The sequence below is a fragment of the Oncorhynchus masou genome, chromosome 29 (genome assembly GCF_036934945.1).
Source record: "Oncorhynchus masou masou isolate Uvic2021 chromosome 29, UVic_Omas_1.1, whole genome shotgun sequence".
In the NCBI taxonomy this organism is placed as follows: Eukaryota; Metazoa; Chordata; class Actinopteri; order Salmoniformes; family Salmonidae; genus Oncorhynchus; species Oncorhynchus masou.
The window spans coordinates 52,810,409-52,825,881 of record NC_088240.1 but is presented as its reverse complement, the minus strand read 5'-3'; the positions used below and the strand labels follow the sequence as shown (position 1 = coordinate 52,825,881).

The 15,473-nt window shown below is 42.4% G+C and overlaps 1 protein-coding gene across 1 annotated transcript in view; it reads right to left on the bottom strand.

Annotated features, from left to right (window-relative positions):
• LOC135519980 (lysophospholipase-like protein 1) overlaps positions 1–15,038 on the bottom strand; it is a 37,548-nt gene extending 22,510 nt beyond the window's left edge. Inside the window, exon 1 of the mRNA XM_064945269.1 lies at positions 14,893–15,038. Within this exon, the coding sequence (XP_064801341.1) occupies positions 14,893–14,950 (58 nt within the window). The 5' untranslated portion in view covers positions 14,951–15,038. The remainder of the gene's footprint in view (positions 1–14,892) is intronic.
• Positions 15,039–15,473: the final 435 nt, after the last annotated feature.

Genomic DNA, 15,473 nt, shown 5'->3' with positions numbered 1-15,473 from the left:
GAACAGACACCGGACAGAGGAAGATTGGAGAAAAGTGTTATGGACAGACAAATCTAAGTTTGAGATGTTCGGATCACAAGAAGAACATTCGTGAGATGCAGAAAAAATGAAAAGTTTCTGGAGGAGGCAATGTGATGGTCTGGGGGTGCTTTAGTGGTGTTAAAGTGAGAGATTTGTACAGGGTAAAAGGGATCTTGAAGGTCAAAGGCTATCACTCCATTTTGCAACGCCATGCCATACCCTGTGAGCGCCGCTTAATTGGAGACAGTTTCCTCCTACAACAGGACAATAACCCAAAACACAGCTCCAAACTATGCAAGAACTATTTAGGGAAGAAGCAGTCAGCTGGTATTCTGTCTATAATGGAGTGGCCGACACAGTCACCGGATCTCAACCCTATTGAGCTGTTGTGGGAGCAGCTTGACGGTATGGTACGTAAGAAGTGCCAATCAATCCAATTTGTGGGAGGTGCTTCAGGAAGCATGGGGTGAAATCTTTTCAGATTATCTCAACAAATTGACAACTAGAATGCCAAAGGTCTGCAAGGCTGTAATTGCTGCAAATTGAGGATTATTTGACGAAAGCAAAGTTTGAAGGACACAATTATTATTTCAATGAAATATAATTATTTATAACCTTGTGAATGACTTGTCTATATTTCCTATTCATTTTGCAACTCATTTTCATGTATGTTTTCATGGAAAACAAGGACATTTCTAAGTGACCCCAAACTTTTGAACGGTAGTGTATATTTATTAAATAAGCTCACTCTGCCTTCACTTGTGGCATCACTCTCTATGTGCCCCCAGTAGGACACAGAGGGCTTTCACCCCCTTCAACCTTACTGTCCACAGGCTCTCTTATATGAACCCCAAAATCTGGAAAGGGCAACATACCTTATCTCTGACTCAATATGACCTTTCACCCATGGCATATTCCATGGCCTGAAATCTTTCCCAATTGCCTATTATTACTGTATGCCCCCCCCAGGATTGCAGAAAGAATTAGCTACTCTGGTCAGCAATTCACAGGGATGTTGGATTGTTTGTTATGAGGTTGTGAAAAGGCTCCCCTAAGTATATTGTGGAAACACAGAACATTATAATTTCCAATGCTGCTTAAGGGGCGAGAGTACCTCCCCTGGTACAGTTTCCACAAAGGACAAACACACATTTTACAAACACAGCTAGGAGCTTAGCTAATTTAGCAAAGTGGGTTAGCAAGGCTGCAAGACAAGTCATATGCCAATGTACTTTATTACAGAGAAGAAGTGGGTTACCCCAGTTATAAAATGTTGCATGTCACCCATCCAACGGTGGCTGTTTATTTGTCCTAGCCTTTAAACAGTAGAGAAGGGCCCCTGGTGGGATCCACGCTCAGGTAAGCGGGACCCACCTCATCTTGTTTTTCTCCCTCCAGGGAGTACAGAGAACAATGATCTATTATCCCCTGTCATTAAAGACATAGAAGAAGCTCACAGAGATGGGAACCTGGGTTATTATGACAGCTATGGTGGCTCTGGCATGCTAATAATAAAATGCTGGTTGATGCAACAGGGGAGAGAGAGAGACAGATCATGAAACAAGAGCTATGGGTTTGGCCCCCTTGTTCTTTTGCCTCTGCGGCACGTACTGGCACATTATCTGTAATCAGGCCTTCCATCTGGGAGCTCATTGTGAAAGTTCCCTGGCACCACTCTGCTCAAAAGACCCTCTGTGCCCGATAACTCCCTCCCCTTCCCCACGCCACAACCATTTACTGTACTCTATATCAGTTGCGTTCAGTGTCATTAAAGATGAGGGAGGACGATCATTTTTTAATGAGCATGGCCTTATTTCTATTACAGCATATTGGATGACTGTCATTCATATTCCATTCACCCAGAAGAGTTCCATAGCTAGTCAGATAACATAGCATCCCTCTCTATTTGAGCTGGGTGTTTAAGTAGGCTAAACTAGCTAGTTGCATTCGCTAGCTAGGTAATTGAAAGTGAAAAAAAGTTAGCGCTCTCTCTCTCCCATCTGAAGAAATTAAATTGTTAAAACTGTTCAATTATTGTCTTTCTCTCTCGAGTCAACTACTCACCAGATGTTATGCACTGCAGTGCTAGCTAGTTGTAGCGTATGCTTCCAGTACTATATCAATTATCTGATCCTTTGAATGGGTGGACATTTCAGTTCATGCTGCAAGATGTGTGAGAACCACGAGCCTCCTAGGTTTAGTATTGAAGTGAATGTACCCAGAGGAGGATGGAAACTAGCTGTCCTCCAGCTACACCATGGTGCTACCCTACAGATTGTTGTTGAGACTACTGTAGACTTTAATTGCCAACCGTGTGTTTTAATTAATTATTTGGTGATGTGAATATATTTAGTATAGTTTTAGCTAAAAAGGATACGTTTTTATATGTTTCACTATTTAAAAAATTCTGAAATTCAATGAGGATGGCCCTCCCCTTCCTCCACTGAAGAGCCTCCACTGCTTTACATCTCACACATACATACGTACGTTCATACATACATACATACATACATACATACATACATACATACATACATACATACATACATACATACTGTACACACATTTTCTGTACACAAACACACAAAAGACAAATACAGTGCCTTGCGAAAGTATTCGGCCCCCTTGAACTTTGCGACCTTTTGCCACATTTCAGGCTTCAAACATGAATATATAAAACTGTATTTTTTGTGAAGAATCAACAACAAGTGGGACACAATCATGAAGTGGAACGACATTTATTGGATATTTCAAACTTTTTTAACAAATCGAAAACTGAAAAATTGGGCGTGCAAAATTAATCAGCCCCTTTACTTTCAGTGCAGCAAACTCTCTCCAGAAGTTCAGTGAGGATCTCTGAATGATCCAATGTTGACCTAAATGACTAATGATGATAATTACAATCCACCTGTGTGTAATCAAGTCTCTGTATAAATGCACCTGCACTGTGATAGTCTCAGAGATCCGTTAAAAGCGCAGAGAGCATCATGAAGAACAAGGAACACACCAGGCAGGTCCGAGATGCTGTTGTGAAGAAGTTTAAAGCCGGATTTGGATACAAAAAGATTTCCCAAGCTTTAAACATCCCAAGGAGCACTGTGCAAGCGATAATATTGAAATGGAAGGAGTATCAGACCACTGCAAATCTACCAAGACCTGGCCGTCCCTCTAAACTTTCAGCTTATACAAGGAGAAGACTGATCAGAGATGCAGCCAAGAGGCCCATGATCACTCTGGATGAACTGCAGAGATCTACAGCTTAGGTGGGAGACTCTGTCCATAGGACAACAATCAGTCGTATATTGCACAAATCTGGCCTTTATGGAAGAGTGGCAAGAAGAAAGCCATTTCTTAAAGATATCCATAAAAAGTGTCTTTTAAAGTTTTCCACAAGCCACCTGGGAGACACACCAAACATGTGGAAGAAGGTGCTCTGGTCAGATGAAACCAAAATTGAACTTTTTGGCAACAATGCAAAACGTTATGTTTGGCGTAAAAACAACACAGCTCATCACCCTGAACACACCATCTCCACTGTCAAACATGGTGGTGGCAGCATCATGTTTTGGGCCTGCTTTTCTTCAGCAGGGATAGGGAAGATGGTTAAAATTGATGGGAAGATGGATCGAGCCAAATACAGGACCATTCTGGAAGAAGTGGAGTCTGCAAAAGACCTGAGACTGGGATGGAGATTTGTCTTCCAACAAGACAATGATCCAAAACATAAAGCAAAATCTACAATGGAATGGTTCAAAAATAAACATATCCAGGTGTTAGAATGGCCAAGTCAAAGTCCAGACCTGAATCCAATCGAGAATCTGTGGAAAGAACTGAAAACTGCTGTTCACAAATGCTCTCCATCCAACCTCACTGAGCTCGAGCTGTTTTGCAAGGAGGAATGGGAAAAAATTTCAGTCTCTCGATGTGCAAAACTGATAGAGACATACCCCAAGCGACTTACAGCTGTAATCGCAGCAAAAGGTGGCGCTACAAAGTATTAACGTAAGGGGGCTGAATAATTTTGCACTCCCAATTTTTCAGTTTTTGATTTGTTAAAAAAGTTTGAAATATACAATAAATGTCGTTCCACTTCATGATTGTGTCCCACTTGTTGTTGATTCTTCACAAAAAAATACAATTTTATATCTTTATGTTTGAAGCCTGAAATGTGGCAAAAGGTCACCGAATACTTTCGCAAGGCACTGTACCTATAACATTGACTTCCTGGTCTGGGTTTCAGTAGGCGAGAGAGAAAACGGTAGCACAGTCCTAAAACAACAAACAAACCCTTTGGCTGAAGCAAGAGGGGAAAATGTTTACCTTGAGACCAACAGATTTAGGAACTATGACCCTTGTTGTGCTTGACATGAATACGTTGAAGAAAATTATGTTATGACATATTGACAGCCATGATTGAGTGTGTGATGTTTTCTGGTGGTCTGTTATACTGATGAAGTGTTGATGTTCTTGTTTGCTGATATTTTGGTGGTCTTGCTGAAGTCATAACAGTGAATAGCAAAATGTCTGAATCAAGTGTCATTGTGAGTAGCTGGAGTCTAACTCTACTTAAACAACTCTACCTGTGAAAAGATATCTATTTTTCTTATAAATCAAAGTAATTTCGTAAATTTCAACATCTGTTTTAATGTGATATAATGGGTGTTGAGAAAGAGTTAAACGGTGGGACATTAAAAAGTAATTAATTATGCACAGTAAGTGCAAGCTGGTGTAATCAATGTCTTGTTAAACAACCTGGAAAATTCATGAAAAGCAACATTTAAGTTCTGTAATCGGAGGGTGTGTGGACACACTGATGTCACTGTCTCTTAGCCTACTGACTTTCTTTCTGCTCGTTGGGAAACCGATAGGGTCCCTAAATCACAAACCTTTACTACCCTGTCAAAACCGCCTCAGAGCCACTACCAACAATAATAAATATGTTATTTTCAAATCAACTTAATTAGCGGTTATTTAAAAAGTTCCTTTCACACTAATGATTGGTTTAATGATTTATGGCTAACCGGAATGAGCTCTGCCAAGCAGGCAGTCTGTTGGGATGCTCTAATGATTTCTTCTCCTCGTTTGTTCTCTCTTTTTTCCTGGAGCGATTGCCTCAGCCTCAGGTCTGATCTATGCTGAGAGGAATGAAAAGAAAACACTGAGAGGATGTGTGTGTGTGTGTGTGTGCGCGTGTGTGTGAAGGGGGAATGGGTCGGGTCACAATTAGGGCTGTTGCCACACCGGCAGTCATGAGTCATGACAACAGTAAAATTCCACGTGACCATTGAGTCACTGTAATCTCCTTTTATGCCCTCTGAAAGTATCCAACTCGCCAACGATCATCAAGTCGCGAATGGCCTGGTACTCGGGGCACTGTTGTCCCTCTAACCACTCGATGCAAATACAATAGAAAATCACACCAAACACATCAAAACAGTATGTGCTTTTAAAACTCACCTCACTATGATTGATCAATTTGAAGAAAGAAGTTCAACAACGGGTTGAAGCTGAGTGGAAAACATGGTCGTTGTGGATGTTGTTTCAAAGCCTAACACAACAAAATGGACAGAGCTTTCTAAGGTGATGATTAATTCAAAACATAGGGCTAAATATACATTTAAATTATTATAAACATTTTTTTACCCCCTTTTTCTCCCGAATTTTGTGATATTCAATTAACAGTTACAAACTTGTTACAAACTCCTTACGAACTCGGGAGAGGTGAAGGTCGAGAGCCATGAGTCCTCCAAAACACGACCCCGCCAAGCCGCACTGCTTCTTGACACACTGCTCGCTTAACCCGGAAGCCAGCCGCACCAATGTGTCGGAGGCACCCGGCCCGCCACAAGGAGTCGCTAGAGCACAATGGGATAAGGACATCCCTGCTGACCAAACCCTCCCCTAATCCAAACGATGTTGGGCCAATTGTGTGCCGCCTCATGGGTCTCCCATGAGGACGGGGCCTTCCCAATGGCGCAGTGGTCCAATGTACTGCATCGCAGTGCTAGCTGTGCCATCAGAGACTCTGGGTTCGAGCCCAGGCTCCGTCGCAGCCGGCCGCGACCAGGAGGTCCATGGGGCGATGCACAATTGGCCCAGCGTCGTCCGGGTTAGGGAGGGTTTGGCCGGTAGGGATATCCTTGTCTCATCGCACACTAGCAACTCCTGTGGCGGGCAAGGCGAAGTGCACACTGACCAGGTCACTAGGTGTTTCCTCCGACACATTGGTGCAGCTGGTTGGAGGCGCGCTGTGTTAAGAAGCAGTGCGGTTTGGTTGGGTTGTGTTTCGGGGGACGCGTGGCTCTCGACCTTCGTCTCTCCCGAGCCCGTATGGGCGTTGTAGCGATGAGACAAGACAGTAATTACTTAGAATTGGGGAGAAAAAAGGTGGTAAAAAAAAACGATGAGGAGATGGGAATGGCAGGACTTGCAGCACGTCAAGCGTCTAAAAGCTCCTGGCTACGCAGACACTCATTCACGCGTGAGCAGTTTGGCAAAAATGATTGAATAATAATAACATGTGTGCATTTATTTTGTAACGCGGCCAGTGTGGTCAGCATGTAGTAGTGTGTATGTATTTCAATGTATTATAATATGTGTGTAGTTTTGGGTTTGTGTATGTCTATAGCATGTGTGTATACTGAGTGTAAAAAACATTAAGAACACCTGCTCTTTCCATGACACACTGACCAGGTGAATCCCGGTGAAAGCTTAATCCCTTGAGTTTGAGTTTAGTTATTTTTTTTACAGGGACAGTGCACATTAATCAACGTTTCAGTAAAAGTGCCGGTTTTAGCCAGCTGACTAATTTTCAACTGCAGCCCCTCGGCAGGTTATTAAAAACAATTCCATTATAGACAATCATTGAGCAGTGGGCACACGCAGAGCAACATAGGACAAGCAAGACATAGCATACAGACAGAGCAACAAAGAACAAAAGGCAGCAAGACTAAAATCATAAAAGCAACAAAGTGTTTCCACACCTCACAAGCTACAGACAACAGACAACATGGAAAGTGACAATACACAGCTAGGGATTATGTTCACAAATCTGATTGACCTTTAGCCATGTATTCATACATTTTGTGAAAGTGTGATAGGTGGTGCAGTTATGTGTCTGATGACAGTGTATTCCAGACATGGGAAGCTCTCACAGAGAAAGCGGATTTACTAAAGGTGCTTATCCTTAAGGGAACTATACAGTCACCTCTCATGTGGATCTGCTGCCATATGTTTGGGTTTTCTGTTTAACAAAAACACTGAGTGGAGGGGGAGCCAGGCCATTTAGGATCTTGAATACAAGACATGCATCGGTGTATTGCACAAGATTTTTCCAACTCAGGAGCTCATGCTTTCTGAGGATGTAACAGTGATGATGGCTATTGGGCTTCCTATCAAGCACTTTGAGAGCCTGTTTGTAGACAGACTGAATAGGTTTTAATGTTGTACAGCAAGCTTGGGCCCAACTAGTCAAGCAGTAGTGGGGGAGTATCATAGATTTGAAGTACAGTTTTGCTAACTCTGTAGTCAAACAATTTTGTATAAATCGGAAATTAGCTAGGTTGAATTTGGTTTTCACATGCTTTTTAAAAGAGCAGTTGGAATCAAGTATGATGCCAAGATACGTAAAATCAGATACCACCTGGAGCTTCTCCCCTGACAGTAGCATCTGTTGCCCTCTTTGTGAAGAACATGCAAACAGTTTTTTTCACATTGAGATGCAAACACGAGTCACTGAGCCACTTTGTAACCTGGACCATTACAGTAGTGAGTTCTTGTGCAGCTTGTTGTTTGCTCTTTGCATGCACATATATCACTGTATCATCTGCATACATTTGATGTCACTTGTTAAATCAACTTCAATCAGTGTAGATCAAGTGGGTGAGACAGGTTAAATAAGGAGTTTTAAGCCTTAAGACAATTGAGATATGGATTGTGTATGTGTGCCATTTAGAGGGTGAATAAGCAAGACAAAATATTTAAACGGGGTATGGTAGTAGGTGCCAGGCGCACCGGTTTGTGTCAAGAAGTGCAGCGCTGCTGGCCTTTTCACTCTCAACAGTTTCCTATGTGTATCAAGAATGGTCCACCACCCAAAGGACATCCAGCCAACTTGACATAACTCTGGAAAGCATTTGTATTTATTATGGATTCCCATTAGCTGCTGCCAATGCAGCAGCTACTCTTCCTGGGGTCCAGCGAAATTAAGGCAGTTTATACAATTTTAAAACATTACAATACATTCACAGATTTCACAACACACTGTGTGCCCTCAGGCCCCTACTCCACCACTACCACATATCTACATTACTAAATCCATGTGTATGTATAGTGCGAATGTTATCGTATGTGTGTGTGTGTGTGTGTGTGTGTGTGTGTATGTGTCTGTGCCAGTGTTTGTGTTGCTTCACAGTCCCCGCTGTTCCATAAGGTGTGTTTTTTTATCTGTTTTTTTAAATGTAATTTTACTGCTTGCATTATTACTTGATGTGGAATAGAGTGCCATGACTCTATGTAGTACTGTGTTCCTCCCATAGTCTGTTCTGGACTTGGGGTCTGTGAAGAGACCTCTTGTGGCATGTGTTGTGGGGTATGCATGGGTGTCCAAGCTGTGTGCCAGTAGTTTAGGCAGACAGCTCGGTGCATTCAACATGTCATAAATAAAAGTAGTGATGAAGTCAATCTCTCCTCAACTTTGAGCCAGGAGAGATTGACATGCATATTATTATTATTAGCTCTCTGTGTACATCCAAGGGCCAGCCATGCTGCACTGTTCTGAGCCAATTGCAATTTTTTTGTGGCACCTGACCACACGACTGAACAGTAGTCAAGGTGCGACAAAACTAGGGCCTGTATGACCTGCCTTGTTGATAGTGCTGTCAAGAAGGCAGTGCATCGCTTTATTATGGACAGACTTCTCCCCATCTTAGCTACTACTGAATCAACATTGGAGTCAACATGGGCCAACATCCCTGTGGAACTTTTTTGACGCATTGTAGAGTCCATGCCCCAACGAATTGAAGCTGTTCTGAGGGTAAAGGGGGAGTGTGGAGGGTTTACGTGTGTTGGTTTATAAATGCGTTGCCCTGTGCCTGGTGAGTGAATGTGTTTGTGTTTACGAGTGGTTTTTATGTAGCTGTGTGTGTACATTGGGGACAGGGGTATCTACTCTCTGTAGGTCTAACACACAGAAACAGACCTGTGCTGTGTATGGACTCCCAGGCTACAGCCCCCATTCACTGGGGGGAGGGGGGCATAGGAGACCCTGGACTCTGGTCCCCCTCTCCCTTCTCTCCCGTGAAAGGCTCTGTACACATCTGATGACTGACTGTGTGTGTTGTGCTGCGTTGAGGAACAAGGTTGCACTGTGCTTTGGCCTGCTGTGTGATGTAATATCTGTGTATATGTTTGGAAGATATAAAGGGCTTGATTGGAGCGCACACAGGGGGCACCGTGTATGAAATGAATGGAGGCTAAAAATGAGGGACGTGCCCCCTTGGCTGCCGTTGATGATCATGATGAGGGCAACCCTTGTCTGTGCACGTATGAGTCAATGACGGTTTTCTGTCAAGTGCACGAGACTCTGTCAAGCAACCTGACAACTGCCTCAGAGAGAAATGGCACATCATACCCACCACAGTTAGCACAGTGCCAAACATGTTATTGCTCTGCTCTTTGTCTGTGCTCTACTATGCCAGAGGATAGTCTGCTTGCCAGCGATAATATGATAGCCCATTTGTTTTTGTTTCGTAGTCTACATTCTGATTTTGGTAGGCAGACATGGTGTTGGCCATGTTTATGGGGAACCATTAACGTTTGGGCTTCCAAGAGTGGATGTGCACAAATATGATGCTTCTCCAGTTTGACATCAGTTAGCATTAGGACCCTGTCAACACTCCTTCTCATACTTACCACAATGACTCTAACCTTCCGTCAGCCAAAACAAACCCTAAAGTTGAGTGTAAATGTTGTTGTCACTTGAAAGGTAATGTTGCCATCATGAGGTCTTTATTTCTATCCTGACAGTGTTTAGGAGATAAAAGACAAGTATTGGAGTAGTTAATGAGTCATGGAGATGGGTGGGTGACACGTGTGTGTGTGTGTGTGTGTGTGTGTGTGTGTGTGTGTGTGTGTGTGTGTGTGTGTGTGTGTGTGAGAGTTTCCACAGTTTGTTTAGGAGCTCCTATGTGTCGCAGCGGCTAAGGCACTGCATCTCAGTGCAAGAAGCGTCACTACAGACCCTGGTTCGATTCCAGGCTGTATCACAACCGGCCGTAATTGGGAGTCCTATAGGGCGGCGCACAATTGGCCCAGCATCGTCTAGGGTTTGGCCGGGGTAGGCCGTCATTGTAAATAACAATTTGTTCTTAACTGACGTGCTTGGTTAAATAAACTTTTTTTATTTTTTAAAGAGCTTAGCTGGATGGAAAACAGGTGTAAGTACAGTCTCATGTGATCTGTCTCCAGAATCAGATAAGTCTCAGGATCATGTCCCAGCTTGAGGCTGCACATATACAGTATTCTTTCACATTTAAATGGCCCACCCAGTGAAATCAAAAGCCTATCTTTTAAAACATGTGTGTCCTGTTGCAAACCCACAAATCATTACAGACTCATTTTAAATTATTATTTTCAACCTAGAGGATTCCAGAGGTATGGCATCATAGGTGTCCTGTTATAATACTAGGCACCTAGCAATTTTATGAAGTTGGCTTTAACTAGCCCAGACAGATTCCCAATCTCTCAACCTCATAACTAGGTACCAACAAGCCATTTTAGGTTATCAATCAAGTTAGAGTAGCTAGCTTGTCTATCTATTCTCTTAGAGAAAAGTGTTCCAAAATAGTTATTCGGGTGCCCCCATAGGAGAAACCTTTTTGGGTCCACGTAGAACCATTTTCGGTTCCTAAAAGGGTGGTACCTGAAATCAAGAAGGGTTCTTCAAATGGTTCTCCTATGGGGACAGGCAAAGAACCCTTTTAGGTTCTAGAAAGAAAAAAAGATCATAAGAGTTCATCTTAGCTGGCATGCCTGCTGGCAAGGTTGGTAGAGTTTTTAGAAAAGCAAGCAATAACTACATTTAGCCTACAGAATAAGACTCACATTCCTTTCAATCCTTTACCCAGAGATCCATATGCAGAAAAATATTGCAGAAAAATATAGATTTTTTTGAACATGGAATTAAGTATAATGATAATGGCTCTAGATTTCAGGTGAAAAATGCAAAATTCTCCAACTTAATTACAGAGGGGGCCCCCCCTTCGGACCACCCACCATCCATCCTTCCGTACTTTGTGCCCCCTCATATTTTGGGGGTGCATGACACCCCTGTGAGGCATGTATGAGTGTGGTAGACTTGCCGTCCCCTCCCCTGCTCACTCCTTCTCATCCCCTTCCATGCACTCTCACCTCCACGCCGCTTGGCACCCTCTCATGCGTCTCATCGCATCACGCCTATGGTCACAAATAAAAACTGTCGGCTTCCAAAGCTAACCTATTCTGTTCTCCCCTGAGGGGAACCTAATCCTTTTCTGTGTAATGAAGGGTTTTACACTAATCTGCTGTGAAAAGGGCTGAGCAGACAATCATACAGACAACGAAGGGGGCCTCAGGCTCCTATCTGTCCACTAAGCTCACACTAAGAGAGCTGCTCAAAAGCTGCTCACTAAGAAAGGGCCAAACAGGCAGAGAGAGAACAGGGAGAGAAAGAGACCCAGCTGTGACTGCTCCGAGGCGCTGGATCAGATGGTACACGCCCAGGTGTAAGGAAGGTGTAAACAGTTGACAGGCAGTTAATCGAGGGCACACCTAACTCAGGAGAGGTGCAACACCTGTATGGAAATACAGAAGTCGTACAGGGAGGCGCCTTACAGACAGACAGACAGCCGTGGCGGTCCACAGCAAAGGAGTTACCACCAATTTGAAAAGCCATGCTGGCACTTTGGTAATCCCCTACTTATAAATAGTCATAATAAAATGGCCACCCCAACTCAGGCTGTGGTAGATACATGCAATAGTGCAGAAAAATGACTGCTGTGCATCTCCTACACGTGGGTAATACACTTACATGGTACATGTTGATGAGGATCCTTCGAGCCACCAATAAAATCCTTATAAACATATAACGTGGTGGTTCTTTTCTATGTGGTACAGCATAAGGAGATGAATGGACGCAATCAACTGAATGTGGGAAATATCTCTACAATCCAGCCTGGAAGTTTTCTTTTCATTATTGGTGGGAAATGTAGGCCGAATATTGCAGGAAATTGAAAGTTCCGAGGTGTGGAAGACAGGCCACGGTCAACAGATTGCAGAGGAAGTGCAGCACACTTATCGTGGATGGACGCATTTCAAACGCTCTGGGATAGTTACTTGACTGAGTTAACAAACTTGGAAACTATGGCCGTTGTGGCCATGCTTTTCATGTTTGGTTAGATTTCATGATCTTCTCGACATATTAAATTCATCACAGTTAAAACGAAAAGAAAGAATAAGGAAGAGAGAGAAATGAGTTGTCAGTTTTTCCATTCTGTCATTATATTGACCTCAGCTCTAGTGAACTAGGGGCACGTAAAGTAGAGAGAGAAGTAGTACAGTCTGGCAGTGGAGGATTACAGTAAAGATGTCTGCTGGCTTTAGCCAGCACAGAACGATGTCGCTGTTCACCAGTGTCCTCTGGTTCATTTGACCACTGGCTCTTCAGCCTACTGACACCGCTGTGCATTTGCAAAGGATGATGGGAGACCAAGCAAGGCAGGAATTCAAACTCAACTTTGCTCCAAATGTACATTTAGATACCTGGAACTGACAGCATTTAACTTATTTTCATATATGAAACAAACAGACTATTATAATATCAGTAAAAAATATCAAATTCCCAGTTTATGCTTCAAAACCAACTTTATAAGAATGTCAATACAATCAAACTACCAACGACAATGATCACAAGTAAGTCATAATGTGGCTAATAGGCCTCCTACCGCACATGTATCAAACACAAAATAAACGAGTCAACAGTTGAGTCTTCCACTTTCTGAAAGTACAGCCTGATGCGCTCACATTGGTGAATTCAACTTCAATTGCGCTGCTTTCATATGTCCCGTTTTCAGCGCGCAGTGGAGGGAAAGTCTACAGACACATGCCATAGTCCTAGCTAGGCTAAGAAAATGTTGTGGTCTGGCATCCGTTTTTAAAGCTTGACAAGGAAAGAAAACCTGCAACAAAACACTATGCAAAGGAGAAACATGAGCCTATTACAGCAACATTTGAGCAGTAGCCTAGGCTGGCTACTCAACTACAATATATATTGTAGTTGAAAATAAATAAATAAATAAATATATATATATATGTATATATATATATATATATATATATATTTTACATGTTTAGATGTTACAACAACCTAATAGCTACGTTTTTGTTATTTGGAGTTTTTAAATAATTTTTGATTCGGGTTGCAGCATATTATGCTTTAGCCAGCACAGAACGATGTCGCTGTTCAATGCTCTACTCAGCAAACTGGATGCAGTTTATCACAGTGCCATCCATTTTGTTACTAAAGCACCTTATACCACCCACCACTGCGACCTGTATGCTCTAGTCGGCTGGCCCTCATCTACAAGTCCATGCTAGGTAAACTCCGCCTTATCTCAGTTCACTGGTCACGATGGCAACACAGGTGTATCTCACTGATCATCCCTAAAGCCAACACCTCATTTGGCCGCCTTTCGTTCCAGTTCTCTGCTGCCTGTGACTGGAACGAATTGCAAAAATCGCTGAAGTTGGAGACTTATCTCCCTCACCAACTTCAAACATCTGCTATCTGAGCAGCTAACCGATCGCTGCAGCTGTACATAGTCTATCGGTAAATAGCCCACCCAACTTTACCTACCTCATCCCCATACTGTTTATATTTATTTACTTTTCTGCTCTTTTGCACACCAATATCTCTACCTGTACACAACCATCTGAACATTTATCACTCCAGTGTTAATCTGCAAAATTGTAATTATTCGCCTACCTCCTCATGCCTTTTGCACACAATGTATATAGACTCCCCTTTTTTTTCTACTGTGTTATTGACTTGTTAATTGTTTACTCCATGTGTAACTCTGTGTTGTCTGTTCACACTGCTATGCTTTATCTTGGCAAGGTCGCAGTTGCAAATGAGAACTTGTTCTCAACTAGCCTACCTGGTTAAATAAAGGTGAAAAAAATGCACACGTGCAAGCATAGCAGCAAAGGCTGAACAACGTATTTTGTTTTAATACGTTAAAATGCTATATAAAGCATAATTGGACATTATATTACAGTATGTTCAAATAAAACAATGTGCCGCGAATTCGTTTTTTTTTTTTTTACATGGCCCGTGCGCTGATTGAGTTTGACGTCCCTGAGCTAGTATATCTGTTTATGTAGCTAGTTATTTATTTAGCAAGCTAAAAACACGAAGCCAACGATACTGCATTTATAACTAACCCCTTCTGTCTGTGACAGAGCCTATCGTTAGCTAGCTGCTGGGAGGATGTAATGTGATTGGAGGAGTGGGTGAGTGTCAGGCTTACCCTCGTATCGTTTTTTGGTGGCTACAGCTCAAGATTCAGGTGTCATTTGGTTAGCAAGCAACAAATGTGAATTGCTTTGCTAGCTAGCAAAATGTGGGTTGGGGCAACCATACATTGGCAGGCAAGATGCAGAAGGACGAGAAGGCTACTATTCCCCATCGTTTATCAGTAAAATTCTGACTGCCAACTAGCTGAAAAAGTTTGAGAGGGTTTATATAATGTTCCCTCGTTAGATTTGAGCTCATCTCTCTCTGGCTAGCATTAGTTGTTGTTGTTGATATGCATAACTGAGGGAGAGAGAGCCTACCTTTCAATGGTCGTTTGGTCAATAGGACTGAAGTTTCCAAATGTAAGAGGACTCCCATGGCATTTACATATTTGCAGAAATCAATTCAGGTGGCTTTTTGGCGAACGCGTTCTAATGATCTAAAGTCACACTATTGCTACTGCCTACACAGTTGAGTTCAAAGTGAATGATGGCAGGTCTGTCTAGCAAATGGCTTATTTGCCTATAGGTCTACTGTAGCTCTGATTGGCTATAGCGCACTGGTCTGCATAGACTCCGTTCTGGGACAAGACAGATCTTTTTTTAGGTTTTATTTACAGTATTTGCAGTGTCTATTAATTGTACAAACGCACGGCGGCTTTCCCACTCAATATTTCTATATAATTTTCACAAATGCCTTACTACACGTCATTCCCAAACATTCTATGAATTTATGAAAATGTAAAAATGACCATATCAAGTGCTCACTTTTCAGAAAAAAAAAAAATATATATCATATTCTTCCCGGGGGTGTATATAAACAGATTTGTATAAGATTTGATGTTGTTCAAATGCTGTCAGTTCCACTTTATAATGTATCTCTGTGTTCGAGACTACAGTAG